This window comes from Sciurus vulgaris (assembly GCF_902686455.1).
Source record: "Sciurus vulgaris genome assembly, chromosome: 16".
Classification (NCBI taxonomy): Eukaryota; Metazoa; Chordata; class Mammalia; order Rodentia; family Sciuridae; genus Sciurus; species Sciurus vulgaris.
Window position 1 is genome coordinate 647920 of NC_136477.1, and position 20162 is coordinate 668081.

Here is a 20162-nt window from a genome sequence, read left to right on the forward strand (position 1 = left end):
GCACAGGCACTCTGGATCGGACCCCGCCGGGGGTGTGTGTGAACACGGCTTTCGTGAGGTCTGTGAGCACATTACACTGCTTGAGCCCACTCAGTGCCTCTGGTGATCCTGGGCGTGAGGCATGCATATGGGCTTCTAGAAGCCTGGTCACAGGTACCAGGCTGCCTATGTGGGTCTAGCACTTAACGGTGGTAACTTAGTGCCTGACCATGAAGTGCAGATGAGGCCAGGGCTTGGGAATGTCCCAGCAGCTTTGAGGAGGCTGGAGTACCAGCCTTTGCTACCAAAAGCCTACGTAACCAGTGGACCAGCTCTTCCAGACCCCAGCCACGAGTGGTGGGCAGAAGGCCCTCAAAGGGCTGCTTGGCTGGGCCCGCAGCTCCAGGGCCCAGAGAGCTGGACTTGGTCTGGGGCTTGTGGCCTTCCTGGCCTGTGCTGAGAGCCACCCCTCCCACCCGAGGTCACCGAGGAGTGGGAGTAGGGGTCGGGCGGGTAAAGGGTTTGGGGCTTTGGATCACCAGGAGAATCCAGAGAAGGGAGCAGACTGGGAGGGCCGGCCTGGGAGTGTATGGGGACTTCCACCCTGTGGATGCCTGGTTCAGGCTGGGACCAGCTCTCCGTGGGTGCACACCTCGCCCTGCGTATCCAGTGGTGGCCTGGGTGTTCTGAGGCACCAGCTGTGGGCTGGGTACCTGCAAAGCAGGATGGGGGACATGGTGGAGAGCTGAGCTGAGGCCAGGGACCAGAAAAGTGGGGCAGGGGTACACCTGCTGACGGAGCAGGTGAGTTTGGGCCGGTGCCTGTCTGCCTCTGGGCCTGAGGCTCCAGCCCGCTACCTCATCTGCCTGGTCACCCGGGTGTGTGTGGAAGTCCCCAGCGTGTCCTGTGCACACGGGTCTGTGTGCTCCTACTGACATCTGAGTGGGTGTGTCCGAGTTGAGGGTCAGCGTCCCTGTGGTTGCCCCGGGGCGCCCGCGCCGTGCCCACTGAGGGCGCCTCACCTCCCGCGCGGGTGCAGATGCGGGGCTCCTGAAAGAGGAAGCCAGGGGCGGGGCGGCTGCGACCTCTGCTCGCGCCCACTCTGCCGAGCGGCAGGCTGAGGCTCGGCGGAGTGGGCGGGTCTGCGGTGCCGCCTCCGGAGGCCTTTCCTGTGCCGCGACCGCGCGCCAATGAGGGCCGCGCCTGTCACGTGGGCCTGACAGCTGGGGAGGGGGTGGCCCGCGGCAATGTGGTCTTGAGGCGGCCGGCGCTAGGAGCGGCGTCTGCAAGACCCCCAGCCTGCCCGACCCCGCCAGCGCCCTGAGGCCGCCCGGTGGGCCCACCATGTTCTCCAGGAAGAAACGCGAGCTCATGAAAACCCCTTCCATCTCCAAAAAGAACCGGGCGGGAAGCCCCAGCCCGCAGCCCTCCGGGGTGAGTCCTGGCAGAGCTGGTGGGGACCTAGAGCGACACCTGCGAAAGGCATGGGGGCGCGGCCCCTGCTCATGGTGCAGCGCCGGCAGCACCCTGCGGGCCAGCTTCGGCCACCACGGGGCTGGACGGCAGAGGTCACCCAGAACAGGCCAGGAACTGGGTATCGGGCTCAGGGCAGGGGGCAGCGGGTGGCGGCCACCTTTCCTCATCCCCTCAAGGGCGAGGTGTGGGGCGCGCTGAGTCCTCAGAGATGGTGCCAGAGTGCGGGGGTCTGGAGCGCTGCGGGATGGGGCTCAGCAATCTGGGGCTTCAGGAACTGTTCAAGGAGGGGAGGGCCCGGCACCAGGTTGGGTCGCAGTTCACAGCAGACCTTCCAGGGGAGCCATGCACACAGGGGTCTGGGGGGGCGGGTCCGGGGCTTGCAGTTATCTCTACGTTCGGGGGCTTGGGGGCATCTGCCTGCAGGCCTGGGGATCCATGGAACTGAGGTGCAGGAACCCTGTGGTTCAGGAAGAGTCAGGGGTCTCTTTTCTGGAAAGCAGGCACACCTGCAGGGGCCTGCAGGGGCTACTCGACTGGGGGCTGCCTCTGGCACTCCCAGCCCCCACCAGGAAGCGGGTTCCCCTCCCCCAAGTGCCTCAGCAGGCCCCGCCCCTGGCTGTGGTTTGGGCAGGGACCGTTGTTTGTGAAAAGCTCCAGGGAAGAGGATGTTGGGTAACAGGTGGGGGGGGCAAGGTCCCAAATCTCAGCACCCCCCCGACCTCTGCCCTTTGACCCCTGTGAAACTGAGGCTAAAGATTCTCCAGCACCCTACTTTATTTTTGGGGATACTGAGACAGTGTTAAGCCTGAAGCATCCCCTCTGCCCTCTGTCCCACCCTCCTAGGAGCTTCCCAAGAAGGACGGGGCCGACATGGCGGTGCCTGGGCAGAGCCTGGAGCCCCCAGCTGTGTCCTCAGGTGCCAAGGCCACAGGCACGCTCAAGCGGCCCACCAGCCTGAGCCGCCACGCCAGTGCTGCTGGCTTCCCGCTCTCCGGTGCTGCCTCCTGGACGCTGGGCAGGGGCTACCGAAGCCCTCTGACAGCTGCCAGCCCTGCTGAGCTGCCTGCAGAGGGGCCTGGCTCTGACGCAGTGGAGGACATCTCAAACCTACTGGCCGATGTGGCCCGCTTCGCCGAGGGCCTTGAAAAACTCAAGCAGTGTGTCCTGCATGATGGTGAGAGCCAGCAGGGACAGGGAAGCCTGGTGGCAGGCAGAGCCGAACGTGGAACTGCCAGGAAAGGAGGCAGGGAGGGACATGGTGGGGTTCCAAATGGATCAGCAGGCGGGGCTGCCTGGAGGAGGCCATGGCAATGAGGGTTCAGAGGGACGAGTAGGGGTTTGGTGACGAACAGGAGAGAAGGGCACTCCAGTGGAGGGGACATCCTGAGCACAGGATTAGGAACATGGAAACAGAGAACGCCTTCAAAGGCGTGGGGTGCCCAGCGCACCCAGTGTCTGAGTGAAGGCGTGGGCATGGGTCTGAAGGACCCTGGACATTATCCCAGAGGCCACAGGGAGCTCCGGAGGGTGTTCATGAAGAGGAGCGACAGGTTCCATCTGCGTTTCGTAAGGTTGTGGACTGAAAGTGGGCTGTGGTCTGGGAGGAGAGGCTGTGGGGTGCGTGAAGGTAACAGGAGGTGCTGGGGAGAGGCCTGCACGATAGCAGTTCCGTTTTCTCCACGCGGCTGCTGACAGCCCTGCTTCCTGCCGAGTTATTTTCATCTGCTTCCTGTTTGTCCCTGGCAGCTCAGGCGGGCACCTCAGCCTGGGGCGGGCACAGCGCCTTGTGCACCATCTTCGGCCTCCGCATGGAACCTCAGTGCCAGGGCCGTGCGCGCGCCCTGACCTGCCCCCCCACGTGGCCCATCCCACAGATGGGAAGATCGAGGTTCCAGCCGGCTCTTTCTGGGCGCTAACGTGTTCTGTGGCGAGGCCTGTTGGGAAGGGTGGGAGTGGACGGGTTATCTAGTCCCAGGGGCGGAGGCCAGACCCGGTTTCCTGGGGAAACCCTAATCTTGGTTCCTTTCCGATCCTGGCGCTTCCTTGGAGGTCGGGCCTGGGCCAGGCACAGCCTGGGGCCGCCTTGCAGACTCCACTCACTGTGAGCGCCTTGCACCTCAGGGGCTCACCACGCCCAAAGGATGGGGGTCGGCATCCTGGGGCCACTGCCCTGTCTGGGGCTCAGGTGCCGGGTCTGTGAAACAGGCAGCGACAGTCGCCAGAGTAGGTTCCGCACACTGAGACTGTAGTGTGGCCCACAACACAGCCCAGGAGACCCTGCCCCTGACCGGAGGGGCCTCGGGCTTCTTCTGAGCCTGGTTTCCCCGCCTCGGTGGACAACCCTTCTTAGAGCCACACGGTCTCACGTCCTAGACTCCTGCACGGTGCTTCGCTGGGAGCCAAGGACCCTGACAAAGGGGGGCGGGGTTCTCCTGGTCGTAGGGGGCCTTAGGCAGGCCAGGCTGGTCTGGCCACTGGCCGGTCACCAGAGACCCCCACCAGTCAGGCACCTGCTCCCCAGTGGGCAGGTGCACACTCACACTCCCAGTTCCCTGACCGCCACATGATGCGCCTGTGCGGACCCGCACCCAGCGTAGGTGGACGCCTGTGGGCTGCCAGGCCCGACCTGAGGTGAGGGGGAAATGCCCCCTCACGTGGCGCTCCCAACATTGGGCCGGCTAGTGGCGGGGACCCACGGCTGCCAGGCACTTGCCTTGGGTGTGCCAACATGGCACCTCTGCCTGCGGCCGGCTTCCCAGGTGGGGGTGCCGCGGGAACCCTGGTGGCCTAGGTGCGTGGGAAAGGGGCGTGCCCTTCCCACCGGCTTCCCTGCATTCTGAGGCCCCTTCACCCCTACTAGAGTAGGCCACTGCTACTTGCTTGGTTCCAGGTCCAGGGACCAAGCAGTCTCCCCGGAAGGACGTCCACCAGGGGTCCGCGGGGTCTTCGCGCTGAGAAGGGACAGGCAGCTTCAGACTTCGCTTGGCTTTTGGGCACCCTCCCTGGGCCATCTCTCCGGATCCCAGTGTCCAGTCCTTCTTGACCTTCCACGAATCCCTGTGACCTGGTTTCTGAGAGCATGCTTCGTCCTCACCTCTGCCAGCTTGCGCCCACCCTTCTTTTGTTTCTTTTCCTGGTGGGAGAGGGAGCGGGTGCTGGGGATGGGACCCAACTAGGGAAGCCTGGCAAGCTAGGCAAGGGTCCACCACGGACCCACATTCCCCAGCTCCCCATTTTTACAACCTTCCTACTTGGAGCATTTGAGAAGGCCATTTAAGTCACGTCCCACCGCACCACAAGAGCTCCCCACACCCTTGGCTCCGGAGTGCCCAGGAAGTAAAGCCAGGCAGGGAGCTTGGCCTCGGTTTCCCCATGAGGATGGCGCCCCCTGCAGTAGCTGCCAGGATGAGCGCGGTGGGAGGTGATGGGGTTGCTGGGCCTGCGTCCAGGCAGGCAGGCGGGCAGGAAGGAGCCAGGGGTTCTTGAGGAGGAGGGGCCGGGACTTGGACTTGGACACCAGGTGTTTGTTTTCTGGAGTGTCAGAAAGAGTCCTGAGGAACTGGGCTGGGCTCAGTGGTGGAGCACTTGCCTGGCACATGTGGGGCACTGGGTTCGATCCTCAGCACCAGATGAAAATAAATCAATAAAATAAAGGTCTTGTGTCCACCTACAACTAAAAATATTTTTTTTTAAAAAGAGAGTTTTGAGCAGAAGGGAGTGTCTAGGCCAAGGTTGAGCCTCTGCTGACCTGATCAGGAGCCCAGAGAGGGACAGTTGCCTTCCTTGGGTCTTACAGCTGCCCTGGGCCTCAATGTCCCCACCAGGGGATAGGAGCTGTTTGGAAGTGGCAGACTTCTTGGGACTGGGCCCCTCCTTTCCTGCTCACACCCACTCTGACCAGCAGACCTCCTTGAGGCCCGCCGGCCGCTGGCCCACGAGTGCCTGGGTGAGGCCCTACGTGTGATGCGCCAGGTCATCTCCAAGTACCCACTGCTGAACACCGTGGAGACACTCACCGCTGCCGGCACCCTCATCGCCAAGGTCAAAGGTCAGCAGATGACAGGGCAGCAAGAGCTTCCTGGAGGATGGGCTATCTGAAGTGGGTTTTGAAGGATGAGTAAGAGTTTGACAGAAACAACTGCTCCCTGATGCTCGGGCAGCAGGCTCCTGTCAGTCAGCCAGGGGCTGTGCCTGGGGCTCAGTGGTGGAGCACTTGCCAGGCACATGTGAGGCACTGGGCTCCATCCTCAGCACCACATGTAAGCAAATGAATAAATAAAGGAATCGTGTCCTCTCTGCGTCCCAGCCTTCCATTACGAATGCAATGGTGAGTCGGACAAGAGGGAGTTCGAGAAGGCCCTGGAGACCATGGCCGTGTCCTTCAGCAGCACGTGAGCTCGGGAACTGTGGGGCGGGGAAGGGGCAGGGTGCCCAGGGGCTCTGGGTGCTGACCCTCTGGCCCTGCAGCGTGTCCGAGTTCCTCATGGGCGAAGTGGACAGCAGCACGCTCCTGGCAGTGCCCCCTGGGGACCCCAGCCAGGTGAGCTGGGTGGGGCGGCTGGCGGCCAGCTGGGTGCTGCTCTCCCAGGGCGGGCCCCAGGGTGGGCCTCACCTGTGCCTCCCTCTGTGCAGTCCATGGAGAACCTGTATGGACAGGGCAGTGAGGGCCCCCAGCCCAGCGCTGAGGACTGTGAGGAAGGTGGGTGCCCAGAGCCACAGGGGCAGGCGCTGCTGGGTGTGGGGGGAGGGCAGGGTGCCGTATGGCTGGGTGGTGGCGTCCCAGGCTGAGCAGGGGCCCCGCAGGCTGCCCGCCGCCCGAGGACGTGGACGTGCTGCTGCAGCGCTGTGAGGGCGGGGTGGACGCCGCGCTGCACTACGCCAAGAGCATGGCCAAGTACATGAAGGACCTCACGGGCTACCTGGAGAAGCGCACGGCTCTGGGTGAGGCCCGGCGAGGTGGGGTCTGGCCAGAGGGTCCCGTGGCCCGCGCACCCGCGCCGGCCTCACACTGGGCGCCTCACACCCCTGCAGAGATGGAGTTTTCCAAGGGCCTGCAGAAGATTGTGCACCACTGCAGACAGAGCGTCATGCATGAGGTGGGCCCCCGGGCGGGCGGGGCTTCCCTCTGCGCCACAGCAGCTCAGGGGCTGCAGGACCACGGGAGGCGACAGGCTGCGGGAAATGGGGCGATCCCCACCCCAGTGACCGCCCCCAACCCACCCCCCGCCACAGCCCCATATGCCCCTCCTGTCCATCTACTCGCTGGCCCTGGAGCAGGATCTGGAGTTCGGCCACGGCATGGTGCAGGCAGTGGGCACGCTACAGACCCAGACCTTCATGCAGGTGGGCTGCGCCTTCAGGGTGGGCTGGGTGGGGGCGTCGCCAGGTCTCCCACTGACGGCCCATCTCTCCCCAGCCCCTGACCCTGCGGCGGCTGGAGCATGAGCGGCGCAGGAAGGAGATCAAGGAGTCCTGGCATCGTGCACAGCGGAAGCTGGTAGGGGCAGCAGGCGAGCGACCTCGCGTTCGTGCTGGCGCTGCGCACGTGGGGGCTGCACGCGCCCTCTCCCTGCCCTATTGCGCATGCGCCCAACGCAGCTGGCTCCAGGACCCTCTGGCCCTCTGGCTCCCACTGCGCACCCAGGACTCAGGCCGCCAGCTCCCCTGTGCCCACTGCAGTGGTTCAGAAATGGGGAGAAAATGTGTGTCCCAGGCTGCAGGGAGCTGCCCCAGGAGGGAAGGAGGTGAGGCCCAGGCACTCAGGTCTGGCGCAGCTCCGGATCCTGGTGGTCTCCACACTTCCCTTTTGGGTTGCTCCAGCGGCACCTGGACTGTTTGCCTTTTTAGCTGAGTTAGCAGGTGTGGGGTGAGAAGCCCCGTGCTGGCCGCTTCCCGCACATACCAGCCAACCCTGGCAGCTCTGTAGCTCCTGGGGGACCCGTTTGGCACCTCTTCACTGACTCCTGTACTGGAGGCTCACACCACGTGGTCCATGAGATGCATTCTTGTCTCCTCCTCAGCTGCTCAGCACTCAGCACTTCTATTGCTCAGTCTGTGGATGGGCAGTTGCTGTAACAAACATCACAGTGAAGACAAGCCTGTGGTCCCGCCTCCAGAGCTTGTGAGGCTGTTGTTCAGATCAGTGCCCCAGATGAATGTTGTGTTGAGGGAGGCACCTGAGGTAGCTTCGCTGCTACATCGTGGCCATCCTTTTCAGCTTTTGTGGACCCTCAGGTTAGGTCCTTTTCTTGGTCTGGATCAGACAGAGGCTTATTTCTTACTGGTTTGACAGAGCTCTTTACATATGGAAGAACTCAGACCCCAACATGTGAGTTAGAGACTCCTCTTACCTGACTTTATCATTTGACCTTTTTTTATTATTTATCTCTTTTTGGTGCTGGGGATAGAACCCAGGGGTACTTCACCACTGAACTACATCCCCAGCCTATTTATTTATTTATTTATTTATTTTAAAGTATTTATACAACTTATTTAAGATTAACTGGAGCTGGGTGCGGTGGCCACACCTGTAATCTCAGCAGCTCAGGAGACTGAGGCAGAAGGACTGAGTTCAAAGCCAGCCTCAGCAAAAGTGAGGGGCTAAGCAACTCAGTGAGACCTTCGTTATAAATTGGGAATGTGGCTTAGTGGTTGAGCGCCCCTGAGTTCCAATTCTTAGTACCCCACCTCCCAAAGAACCAACTTTTTGTTTTGTCAATTTTTTGAATTGTTTCTTTTGTTTCAATTTCTCTGATTTTAATTATTTCCTGTCTTCTACCACTTTTGCTATTATTCCATTCTTCTTTTTCTAGGGCTTTCAGCTGTAAGGTTAGGTCATTTAGTTGTTGACTTTTCATTCTTTTCTTGAATGCACTCCATGCAATGAATTTTGCTCTTAGTACCGCTTTCACATTGTCCCAGAGATTTTGATATGTTGTATTATTGTTCTCATTTACCTCTAAGAATTTTTTTATCTCCTCCCTGATGTTTTCTGTTATCCATGCTTCATTCAATAGCATATTATTTAGTCTCCAGGTATTGGAGTAATTTCTGTTTTTTATTTTGTCATAAATTTCTAATTTCATTCCATTGTGATCTGATAGAACATAAGGCAGTATCTCTATTTTTTTTGCATTTCCTAAGGGCTGCTTTGTGGCTTAACATATGGTCTATTTTTGAGAAGGTTCCATGTGCTGCTGAGAAGAAAGTGAATCTGCTCATTGATGGATGGAATATTCTATATATGTCTATTAAGTCTAGGTTATTGATTGTGTTATTGAGTTCTATGTTTTCTTTGGTTGGATTTTGTTTGGAAGATCTATCTAGTGGTGACAGCGGTGCATTAAAGTCACCCAGAATTAATGTGTTGTGGTCTATGTGATTCCTGAAATTGAGAAGGATTTGTTTGATGTACAGGGATGCACCATTGTTTGGGGCATAAATATTTAGTATCATCATGTCTTCCTGATTTATGGATCCCGTAAGCAGTATGAAATGTCCTTCTTTATCCCTTCTGACTAATTTTGGCTTGAAGTCCACTTTATCTGATATAAGGATGGAAACCCCTGCTTTTTTACTGGGTCCATGTGCGTGGTAGGTTTTTCCCATCCTTTCACCTTTGGTCTGTGGATGTCTTTTTCTATGAGATGAGTCTCTTGCAGGCAGCATACTGTTGGGTCTTTCTTTTTAATCCAATCTGCCAGTCTATGTCTTTTGATAGATGAGTTTAGGCCATTAACGTTCAGGGTTATTATTGAGATATGATTTGTATTCCCAGTCATTTGGGCTTATTTTTGGTTTTTAACTTGACTTGGTTTCTCCTTTGATTGGTTTTATCTTTAGGGTAGCTCCTCCCTTTGCTGACCTACATTGTTGTTTTTCATTTCCTCCTCATGGAATATTTTACTGAGAATATTCTGTAGCACAGGCTTTCTATTTGTAAATTCTTTTAACTTTTGTTTATCATGGAAGGATTTTATTTCATTTTCAAATCTGAAGGTTAGTTTTGCTGGGTATAGGATTCTTGGTTGGCAACAATGTTCTTTCAGAGCTTGAAATATGTTGTTCCAGGCCCTTCTAGCTTTTAGAGTCTGGGTTCAGAAGTCTGCTGCTAACTGTATTGGTTTCCCCCTATATGTAATCTGATGCTTTTCTCTTGCAGCCTTCAAAATCCTATCTTTATTTTGTACATTAGGCATTTTCATTATAATGTGCCTTGGTGTGGACCTGTTGTGATTCTGTGCATTTGGTGTTCTGTAAGCCTCTTGTATTTGATTTTCCATTTCATTCTTCAGGTTTGGGAAATTTTCTGATATGATTTCATTGAATAGGTTGTTCATTCCTTTGGTTTGTATCTCTGTGCCTTCCTCAATCCCAGTAATACTTAAAGTCGGTTTTTTCATGATGTCCCATAGTTTTTGGAGATTCTGCTCATGACTTCTTACCATCTTCTCTGTTTGGGCAACTTTATTTTCAAGATTAAATACTTTGTCTTCATTGTCTGAGGTTCTGTCTTGAAAAGGTCTACACTGTTGGTGATGCTTTCCATTGAGTTTTTTATTTGGTTTATTGTTTCCTTCAATTCAAGGATTTCCTTTTTTTTTTTTTTTTCTTTTTGAGACTCTCTTTGAAATGATCTTTTGCTTCCTGCAGTTGGTCTTTCAACTGCTTATTGGAGTGATCATTCATTGCCGGCATGTGCTCTCTTAACTCATGCTTTGGTTCACGAATCATCTTAATCATGTATAATCTGAAGTCCTTTTCTGACATTCCTTCTACCATGCTGTCACTGGGTTCTATTAGTATAGACTCTACGTTTCTTTGGATCATTTTCTTCCCTTGTTTTTTCACGTTGTTCATGTTTCTTCCCCTCTAGTGCTGCAGATCTGTGGTATTGCAGTTTCCCCCTACAGGCTTATAATGGCCCCATAGGTTTCCAAAACCTCTTCTTTAAGGGGGAGACCAATATTAGCAGTGCCCAGTTCAGACAGTATGCAGTCCTAAACCAAATCTCCCTATGAGGACGTTAACAATATTGTCATAATAAACAGAATGATTTCAATTATTATCTATAGTATAACAAATACATTTGCAATAAGGTCTGCAGTTTCTAATGGAGGACAAAGAGGATGGGAAGGGATGTAGGATGCAGCTGTTAATGGGATAAGAAAGGAATATATAGAAGTTCTAGGTCATAGAAAGAGTGAGAGTGTAATCAAAAGAAGTTGGTTGTTAGCATGAGGAGAGGGAGAAAGAGACTCTGAGGGAACAGGTAAACAAAAGGAAAAGAGAGTGAGAAAAGTAAAGAAATAAAAACTTAAAATTGTTCAATAAGGAGGAGAAAGAAAACCTGCACTGTAACAGTCACACAGTATTCAGACCTCCCAGTCTCCAGTAGCCTGATGCATGAGAGGTACTGACAATGAGCTCCCAGTCTCCAGCAGGCGTCTCAGGATGGGGTTTGCCCCACCTAAAGATGGGAGCTCCGGCTTCCAGGATTAACCAAGATGGCCGCTCTGGCTTCCAAATGTGTTGGCAAATGGGGAGCTGCAGCTTGGGGTGTGGACGTGGTCAGCAGGAGGTCCTGGAGGCGGGGTGCAGTTGGTCAGGCAGGGGTCCTGGAGGTGGGGTGTGGTCAGGGATCCTGGCGGAGGGGTGCAATCAGTTGATCTGGGGGTCCTGGTGGCAGGGAGCAGTCAGACGATGTGAGAGCCCCAGAGGCAGGGAGCGATCAGTCGGGCTGAGGGACCCTGGAGATGGGGCTCAGTCAATCTGGCCAGGGGCCTACGGGGCCTGGTTGTTATCTCAAAACGGCCCAGAGCAGGTTTCAGAGGCTCCATTCCTCAAGGCTCAAGGTGAGGCTGAACATCATGGTGAAAGAGTGAGGCGGAGGGAAGCAGCTCACATCATGGTGATCAAGAAACAGAGACCCCCCCCCCCCGCCCCGCCAAAGAAAGAGACTAGCGAGAACTGAAAGAGTGCCTAAAATTCAAACTCATTAGTCATGTAAATTCAAAACCACCAATTAGAAAGATGAATCAGTTTTCCAAAGCTTTAAAACACAGCATATTTTCTTCTCCTAGCTGATACCTGTTGCTTTATTTTCCAAAATAGAGCAGTTTCTTCTCTCACGAGTTAACCTTTCTGTGGGTACTTTTCTCCAGTCTTTTAATTGTTGATTTTTCAGACAGGGTCTTGCTGGGTTTCTGAGGGTCTTGCTGGGTTTCTGAGGGTCTTGCTGGGTTTCTGAGGGTCTTGCTGGGTTTCTGAGGGTCTTGCTGGGTTTCTGAGGGTCTTGCTGGGTTTCTGAGGGTCTTGCTGGGTTGCTAAAGCTGGCTCTGAACTTGCATCCTGCTCAGCCTCCTGAGTCACTGGGGTTATGAGTGTGGCTGTCACACTGGCTTGACATTGTCTCTTCTTTTAATCCCTTTGTCGGTTGCTGTGGAATCCAGGACCTCACGGGCCAGGCGCGCATTAACCACTGAGCCACGCCCTCAGGCCCTCATTATTCCTTTACTGGACCTACCGTGCCTGTTGTGCAGGAAGAATCCCTGGTGGTTGTTGACTGCAGTAGTCTGTGTGTGTGTTTCCTGGGACCCGGGAGTGCTGTGCCACTGAGTCATGTCCCTAGCCCTGTTTTCATTTTATTTTGAGACAGGGACTCACTGAGTTGCCCAGGCTGGCCTGGAACTCATGATTCTCCTGCCTCAGCCTCCCTAGCAGCTGGGGTGACAGATGTGCATCCACAGTTCTGGCTTTTTACAGGAGTTTGTGTCACCCGTCAAAGGGGTTTCCCCACACGGGGGTTATTTTGATATTCTCTTAGAACTTGCAGGCTTGCACTGGCTCTTCTTCCTTTTGTGTGTGTGAGTGTGTGTGTGTGTGTGTGTGAGTGTGTGTGTGCTGGGGATGGAGCAGGAGCTCTACCAGTGAGCTGCACCTAGCCCCTGGTTCTTTTCTGGATGTTTGGCCGCTGGTGGTTTGGGCTGGGGCGCTTCTGAGCGGCCTCCTGGCTGCCCAAGGGTGTCTGGCTTCCTGCCAGGCTGCTGCTCCAGGGACGGGGTCCTGCCTGAGCTTCTGCTCAGTGACTACCATGCCCTGGTGCCCCTTCCTTGAGGGATCTGGTTGCAGGTATTGCCTCAGATTCTGCCGCCGTTGGGCGGGGGCCAGTGTGTGCCAGATGGGAAGTGGGTTCCCCAGAGATGGGGTGGGGAAGAGGGTGGGCAGCAGCCAGTGCTGGAGGAGAGGTGGGATCTGGCCCGTCTGGCCCTCCCACCACAGCAGGAGGCGGAGGCCAACCTACGCAAGGCCAAGCAGGGCTATGTGCAGCGCTGTGAGGACCACGACAAGGCCCGCTTCCTGGTGGCCAAGGCGGAGGAGGAGCAGGCCAGCGCAGGGCCTGGGGCGGGCAGTGCAGCTTCCAAGGCCCTGGACAAGCGGCGGCGGCTGGAGGAGGAAGCCAAGAACAAGGTGAGGGCCGGGGGGCAGCACAGGGTCTGGTAGGAGAAGACCCCCGGCAGCTCCCACACTCGCCGGAAGTTCCACCTCCAGGCCTCTGGGGGCTGAGCACCCCCCCACTCCGGCCTGGCTCCTCCCTCGGCCCGAGTGACTGGGGCCTCCGAGGGCTGAGGCTGGGCTGATCCTCCACCTGCCCGCTCTCCACCCCAGGCGGAGGAGGCCATGGCCACCTATCGCACCTGCGTGGCGGACGCCAAGACTCAGAAGCAGGAGCTGGAAGACACCAAGGTGACTGCTCTGCGGCAGATCCAGGAGGTCATCCGGCAGAGCGACCAGACCATCAAGTCGGTGCGTGCGTGCGTGCGTGCGTGGGCTCCGCGCTGTCGGGGGCCGCAGCCCGGCCCTGACCCGCCGCGTGTGCCGCCCGCAGGCCACCATCTCCTACTACCAGATGATGCACATGCAGACCGCCCCGCTGCCCGTGCACTTCCAGATGCTGTGCGAGAGCAGCAAGCTCTACGACCCCGGCCAGCAGTACGCCTCCCACGTGCGCCAGCTGCAGCGCGGCGAGGAGCCCGACGTGCGATACGACTTCGAGCCCCACGTCTCCTCCAGCTCCTGGTGCAGTGCGCCGGCCCGGGGCCAGGCTTCCCTCCTGGAGCGGGCGGGCCTGCTGTGTGGACCCCTTCCGACCCTTCCTCCTCACACTTCCCCACAGGTCTCCGATCCTGCGTGCCCGGAAGGGCAGCTTCAATGTGGGGGATGCAGTGGGGGCAGAGGCCACCAGCAGCCCCCCAGAAGAAGGTGGTTCCAGTGAGGGGGCACCTGCCAAGGAGCCCAGGGGTGAGTGCCTGCAAGAGCCAGGGTCTCTGGCTCCTGAGGCTCCTGAGACCGACCCTGGAGACACCGTCCTTCCTCCACAGGGGCACGGGGACACCAGGTGCACAAGTCCTGGCCCATCTCCATCTCTGACGCCGACAGGAGTTTGGACTCTGGCCCTGGCTCAGGTGAGGCCTGGGGACTGCCCGGCGCACTGGGGTGGGGAGCTGCCCATCCATCCTGGCTCGGGAAGCCTGACAGCCCTCTGTCCCACCTAGAGGACTTTAAGAAGTTTGAACGGATGTCATCCAGTGGCACCGTGTCACCCAGTGAGGAGTTGGTGGGCCAGGAGGCTGGCACAGAGGCGTCTGCCTTTGAGCAGGGTGAGGAGCTGTGGCCTGGGCAGGGGAGGGTGGAAGAGAGCGCTCGGACCCCGTCTGTGGTTGGCCCCACCAGCCTCTGTGACGCTGGCTCCCTCTCTCGCCCCCAGCTGACCTCAATGGCATGGCTCCTGAGTTGCCCGTGGCTGTGCCCAGTGGGCCTTTTCGCAATGTGGGGCTGTCCAAGGCAGCCCGGACCCACCGGCTGCGGAAGCTCCGCACACCTGCCAAGTGCAGAGAGTGCAACAGCTATGTGTACTTCCAAGGAGCCGAGTGTGAGGAGGTGTGCGGGCCACAGCAGGGTTGGGCAGGTGTTTGGGAGGAAATGCAGAGGGGTTGGACAGGCCCGACGTGGACAGGGTGTCCCAAGTCGTGAGAGCCAGTGTTGAAGCTCTGGGCTGTGGCAGTAAACCAAGGGGTTGGAAGGAGGCAGAAGGTGGGCACAGAAACCACTTTCCCACCAAGTGTGGTGCACACCTGAGACCCCAGCATCTCAGGAGGCTGAGCCTGGAGGATGGTAAGTTCAAGGCCAGCCTCAGCAGTGTAGCCAGACCCTATCTCAAAATTAAAAATAAACAGGGCTAGAGCACCCCTGGGTTCAATCCCTAGTACTGCAAAAATAAAAAGGAAGGAAGGAAGAAACCCAAACTCAAACCCCAGGCAGCACCAGCTTCTACCCAGGAGGGGCGTCAGCCTGTCAGGAGCAGGTCTGGCTCGTGCCTTAGAGGGTGTCATGGGGGTCGTGAGGGCCCAGGGAGAAGGGTGCAGGTGGAGTCTGGCCTGCCCTGGGTGGGTGTGCAGCAGGGCTGAGGCTCACTACTTGCCGACCCCCAGTGCTGTCTCGCCTGCCACAAGAAGTGCCTGGAGACCCTGGCCATCCAGTGCGGCCACAAGAAGCTGCAGGGCCGCCTGCAGCTCTTTGGCCAGGACTTCGGCCAGGCATCCCGCCACACCCCGGATGGTGTGCCTTTCATCGTCAAGAAGTGCGTCTGCGAGATCGAAAGGCGCGCGCTGCGCACCAAGGTGTGTCTCTGGTGTCTGGCGGGATTCTGGGGTCCTGGGAGGGCGGGCAGAGGCTGACCGTGGCCCTGCAGGGCATCTACCGGGTCAATGGGGTGAAGACGCGCGTGGAGAAGCTGTGCCAGGCCTTCGAGACCGGCAAGGAACTGGTGGAGCTGTCACAGGCCTTACCCCACGACATCAGCAACGTCCTCAAGCTCTACCTGCGCCAGGTGAGGGGAACTGGAGGTGGGCAAAGACAGATGCAGAGGTGTAGCATTGGGCGGGGCAAGACCCCACAGGTGCTACGGTGGGTGGGGCCCTAGTGGGGTGGGTGTGGTCAGAGTGTAGAGGGGCGTGGCCGCAGTTGCGCTCTGGTGGGGGCTGGGGGCGGAGTCAGTTGCAGTGGGTGGGGCCTTGGCGTGATTGGGCGTGGTTCTGGCAGGAGCGTGCCGGAGGAGACCAGCCCCCTGACTCTGGTCCCGGCGCATCTTCTTGCAGCTGCCTGAGCCTCTCATCTCCTTCCGCCTGTACCACGAGCTTGTGGGGCTGGCCAAAGACAGCCTGAAGGCGGAGGCAGAGGCCAAGGCGGCGTCCCGGGGCCGGCAGGATGGGTGTGAGAGCGAGGTGGCAGCTGCGGTTATGGTGGGCCGCATGCGGGAGCTCCTGCGGGACCTGCCGCCGGAGAACCGGGCCACGCTGCAGTACCTGCTGAGACACCTGCGCAGGTAGCACGCAGGGCTGGGACCCAGGGGGCGGGGGGCTCCAGAAGCCACTCACACACCCTGCCCACTCCCTGCCCTAGGATAGTGGAGGTGGAACAGGACAACAAGATGACTCCAGGGAACCTGGGCATTGTGTTTGGGCCAACACTGCTGCGACCGAGACCCACAGAGGCCACCATCTCCCTCTCCTCTCTGGTGGACTATCCCCACCAGGCCCGTGTCATCGAGACCCTCATTGTCCACTATAGCCTGGTCTTCGAGGAGGAGACCGAGGAGCAGGCACCAGGGTGCCAGGTGAGGCCTGGGTCGGAGCCCCAGCCTCGCACAGGAGGGTGTGAGGGGTGAGCAGGAGGAAGACAACGCTGGGAAGCCCTTGCTGGGGACTCAGAAGTCAGGGTCTTTTGAACAGAACCAGCGCAAGGTGTGTCTGAGCCTTGGGGCAGAGTGCCGGGGCGAAGGCACGGCTGGCCTCCACATCCTGCGTGTGGGCAGCTGGGGCCGCTGCCTCCAACTGCCTGGTGTCAGTCTCTAGGCATTTGTTCCCTTTGCTGACAGCATCTTACTCCTTCTTCTCTTGGATTCTCCTTGTATTTCTTACCTGTCTCCCGGTATCTCTTGTGTTCCTGAGTTTTCTCCTGCCCCACCAGCCTCAGTGACCACTGAGAGCCAGGGACCCCGAGGTTCACAGCCTGCACTGCAGCCTCAGGACTGGGGCCAGGGCTCTGTGGCTCTGATGCCAGCATGTCTGGCAGAGCTGTCCCCCCTTAGTGGACTGGGGGACAGGAGTGCAGTGGCTGTTTCAGAAGGACCAGGCCTGTCTGCACAAGCTGTGGGAGCCACTGGGAGCCACAGCCTCAGTAGCAGCAGTCCATAGTTTCTGGGTCTGGAACCGCTGGAGCTGCAGCCTTCTTGACCCCCTCCAACCCCCAGGATGGACCTCCCAGTCAGCGGGCTGAGGTGGTGGTCCCCATGCCCTACCTTGAAGCTGGAGAGGAGTCTGCCTGTGCCCTGCGGGAGGAGGTGGAGGACGGCAGCCGAGGTGAGTGGGGCCGCAGTGGGGTCAGGACCCAGGGCCAGTGGGGACGTGGGGCCGCGATTGAGCGTGGTGTGCGCAGGAGCAGGTCGGCGTGTGGGTCTCTGAGACTGCAGGTTCTGCGGGTGTCCTCTGCCACAGACACCACCTTCATCCAGCATGCAGCCACTTTCCTTTAAAGTGTTCTGAGCAAGCCAACAGTGCCCTTCCAAGGTGGCCGACTGCACCAAGGAATGGCCACAGCGATCCATGCCCACAGGCCCACAGGCCCTGAGTCTTTGAGGCACCAGCATCAGGCCAGGCTAAGTGCCTCCCCTGAGGGAGTGTAGCGTCCAGGAGAGGAAGCAGGCGAGGGTGGGGGCCCAGGGACTGACTCAGGTTGGGGATGTCCCAGTGTCCACTAGGCCAGGCCCCTCTACACCATTGTCTCTCTCCCTTTCTGTCTGGCTCTCCCAGAATCCCGAGTTGCATCCAACGATTCTGACTCAGAGCTGGAGGAGGCCTCGGACCCCTTGTCGTCATCGGACGCTAGCGCCCTGCACCGCCTCAGCTTCCTGGACAAGGAGGGCGAAGCCAGCCTGGAGGAGGGTCCCCGAAGCCGCAGTGGCAGTGAGGGCCAGCTGGGGGAGGAGGACGAGGAGGACCAGGTGCAGCGGCTCTCAGCCTACAACACCAACCAGTCCAACAACGTTGCACCAGCCCAGCTGCCCACTACAAGACTCCGTGGCTGGAGGGAGGCAGCAGGCACCTGGGAGTCGTGGCCAGAGTTTGTCTGAGCTGGGGCAGTGGGCAGGAACCGTTGCCAGCTTCTCTCCCCCTGGCCTTTGCCTCTTGGGGCCACCTGGGTCTCGGGGCTCAGCCAGCCACGCAGGTCGGGGTCATGGGTGAGAGTGGCTGAACTGCCGGCTGGCACAGGGGCAGCCTCCTCCACAACCAGGCAGGTCCCAGCTCAGCTGGACTGGAGGTCTTTGCTCAGGCGAAGCCACCTGGCCTTTGGTTGGACCTGACTCTGTAGAGAGAGCAGCCCTGCCTCTGAGTCCCCTCATTGCCCCAGAGCTCTTGGTCACCCTCGAGATGTAGGCCCTGTACCCAGTTCTGCTCGTGGGCACTATGGAACTGGGGTCCGGAGGCCAGGCTGTGGCTTTGATTTGATCACTTTTCCAGAAAGCGGTGGACACCTAGATCTAGGCTCAGTGTAGTCTCTCGCAGTCACCATGTAGTTCTTCGAAATGTACACCTGTTTTGCTTAAAATAAAATTTTACCTGGTATATTTGCTGTGCCCCTGGGGAAGGGGAGAGGGGGGCCACAGGCCCATGGTTGTGGGTCCTTGGCTTCCTTGCTGAGGAGGGTCATGGGGAGGAAGTCCCCTCTGCCGGCCCTGGTGGTATGGTAAGCGAGGAGGTCCTGGAGGCAGCCCACAGCTTAGGGATGGCCTGCAGAGATGCCCATGTGGAGGACGTTCCTTGGCCAGCCCCACACGGCTGCCAGGGGCCAGGCCGTGGCCATGCTGCAGACTGGCACCTGCAGCTTACACTTGTGGTCTTTGGGGACTGAACCCAGAGCTCATGCACACTAAGCCTGTTCTCTGCCAGAGCCAGTGGGGCAGTGGCCACTGTCTACCCCGTTCTTGATCCTGTTCCTCACCTCACCTAAGGCCAAGATCCTGGGCAGGAGGTGAGCTTTGACTCCAGGCCGGGAGTTGGGCAGAATTCACATCCCACAGTGGCTAGTGGGGAAGCCGCCTTCCCTTCCCATCCAGCACCAGCTGCCAGGACCCACAGTGCTCACCCAGCTGCCTTGGCACAGGAGACACCTTGGCAGGCGGCAGGCCTGGGGTCCAGGCTGCAAGTCATGTTGAGGGAGGGTGACAGGGACCAACTCGCCCACAAGGCCAGAAGCATTTCCTGTAGCCCTCACGGAGTCTGCTGAGCTGGTAAAGGACCCCACAGCCTCATGCAGCCTGAAGCATCTACCAAGCTGCCCTGCCCTCCTGTCTTGATGGCATCAAGGCACGTCCAGCAGTGACTGGCACCGTCTGGGCTGGTCTAAGTGCAGAGATGTCCGGCCATCCACCCCTGGAGTGTTCCACCTTCCCAGACTCAGCACCTCCACCTGCCTGCTGCTTCCAGCCTCTGGACCTGGCAGCTCCAGGGACCTCCTGTGGTGACAGCTCATTTTGGCCAAGATGATTTTGAAAAAAGCAGGGTGTCCACCTTGGGGGGAGGGGGCTTGTTCTACCTGTTAAGACATACTACAAGGCTAAAAGCCTAAACCGATCCCTGGAAGAGAGGACACCTCAAATCAGACCCGCATGTCTTGAGTTTTCACACGAATGGCACTTCAGGGTGCCTCTGACAGGTCCTGACCCCCTTCCCATCCGGAATGAGTTCCAGGAAGCCCCTCTTATAAACAATGGAACCATCCATGGGTATTTAGGGGTCATGAAAAAAAGGTTTTGCAAATCTTATATCTGGTAAGGAACTAAAACTGACAAAAACTCAAAGCCCCAAGACATCACTTCACACCACCTGACAGCTGCAGTCAAGAGGTACATCTTGGGAAGCAGAGCCTGGTGCAGGCTGGGGTGAGACAGAGGCCTTGGCAGCTCTGTTCACTGCAGCCAAATGCTGCAGCAGCCCAAGGTCAGTGTCTCCAGGCAAAGGGACACACCATCTAGTCCATCCACCGGAGCATCCCTCAGCCTCCAGCAGGAGCAAGGTGACACAGCTGCAGCATGGGTGGACCCGAGGACCTCATGCTCAGAAACAGGTGCACAAGACCACAGCGTGCGACCCAGTGAAAGGAGAGTCCAGAGTTGGGATGTGGACCTGTGCATGCAGGGCTGGGAGGGAACGTGTTCCTTTTTGGAGTAACAACCGTTTCAAAACTAGACACAGGTGATGTTGGCACACCACAATGTACTAAATCCACCGCCTGCAGCCTGGGGCACCTCAGCAGCATGGCCTGTGCTTCACATGCTTCAGGCCCTGGGTCTGATCCCTAGCACTGAGAGAAACACAGTGACCAGGACCAAGCAGGAAGATCTCCAAATGCCTGCTTTTCACCTGTGTAGGCAGAGTCCTCCTGAAGTCAGAGGGAAAGCAGAGACTGACCCACATTTCGAGGTGAGAGAAGCAGCGTGGCAAGGTGCAGGCACTGCAGGCAGGCTCACACTGCTCACGAGCCAAGGCCAGGTGTAGAGTGGGCACAGGGGTTGGGGCAGGTGACTTCTGCCCCCAGAGCAAGGCTGCCCATGCAAACCTTGTGATTCACCTTGGTTTTTCAAAAGAGCA

General features: G+C 58.1%; 1 protein-coding gene across 1 annotated transcript; it reads left to right on the plus strand.

The window, feature by feature from the left end:
- The first annotated feature begins 1190 nt into the window (after positions 1–1190).
- On the plus strand, positions 1191–17904 carry ARHGAP45 (Rho GTPase activating protein 45). The gene is made up of 23 exons (XM_079115275.1): positions 1191–1413; positions 2299–2629; positions 5360–5503; positions 5762–5846; positions 5923–5995; positions 6088–6154; positions 6259–6396; positions 6487–6551; positions 6688–6798; positions 6872–6952; positions 12736–12924; positions 13123–13260; positions 13343–13533; positions 13631–13755; positions 13836–13919; positions 14010–14114; positions 14222–14394; positions 14946–15134; positions 15206–15343; positions 15612–15838; positions 15916–16129; positions 16766–16874; positions 17325–17904. The coding sequence occupies exons 1-23, from the start codon at positions 1324–1326 to the stop codon at positions 17642–17644; spliced, it is 3387 nt and encodes a 1128-aa protein (XP_078971401.1). The 5' UTR covers positions 1191–1323; the 3' UTR covers positions 17645–17904.
- The last annotated feature ends 2258 nt before the right edge of the window (positions 17905–20162 follow it).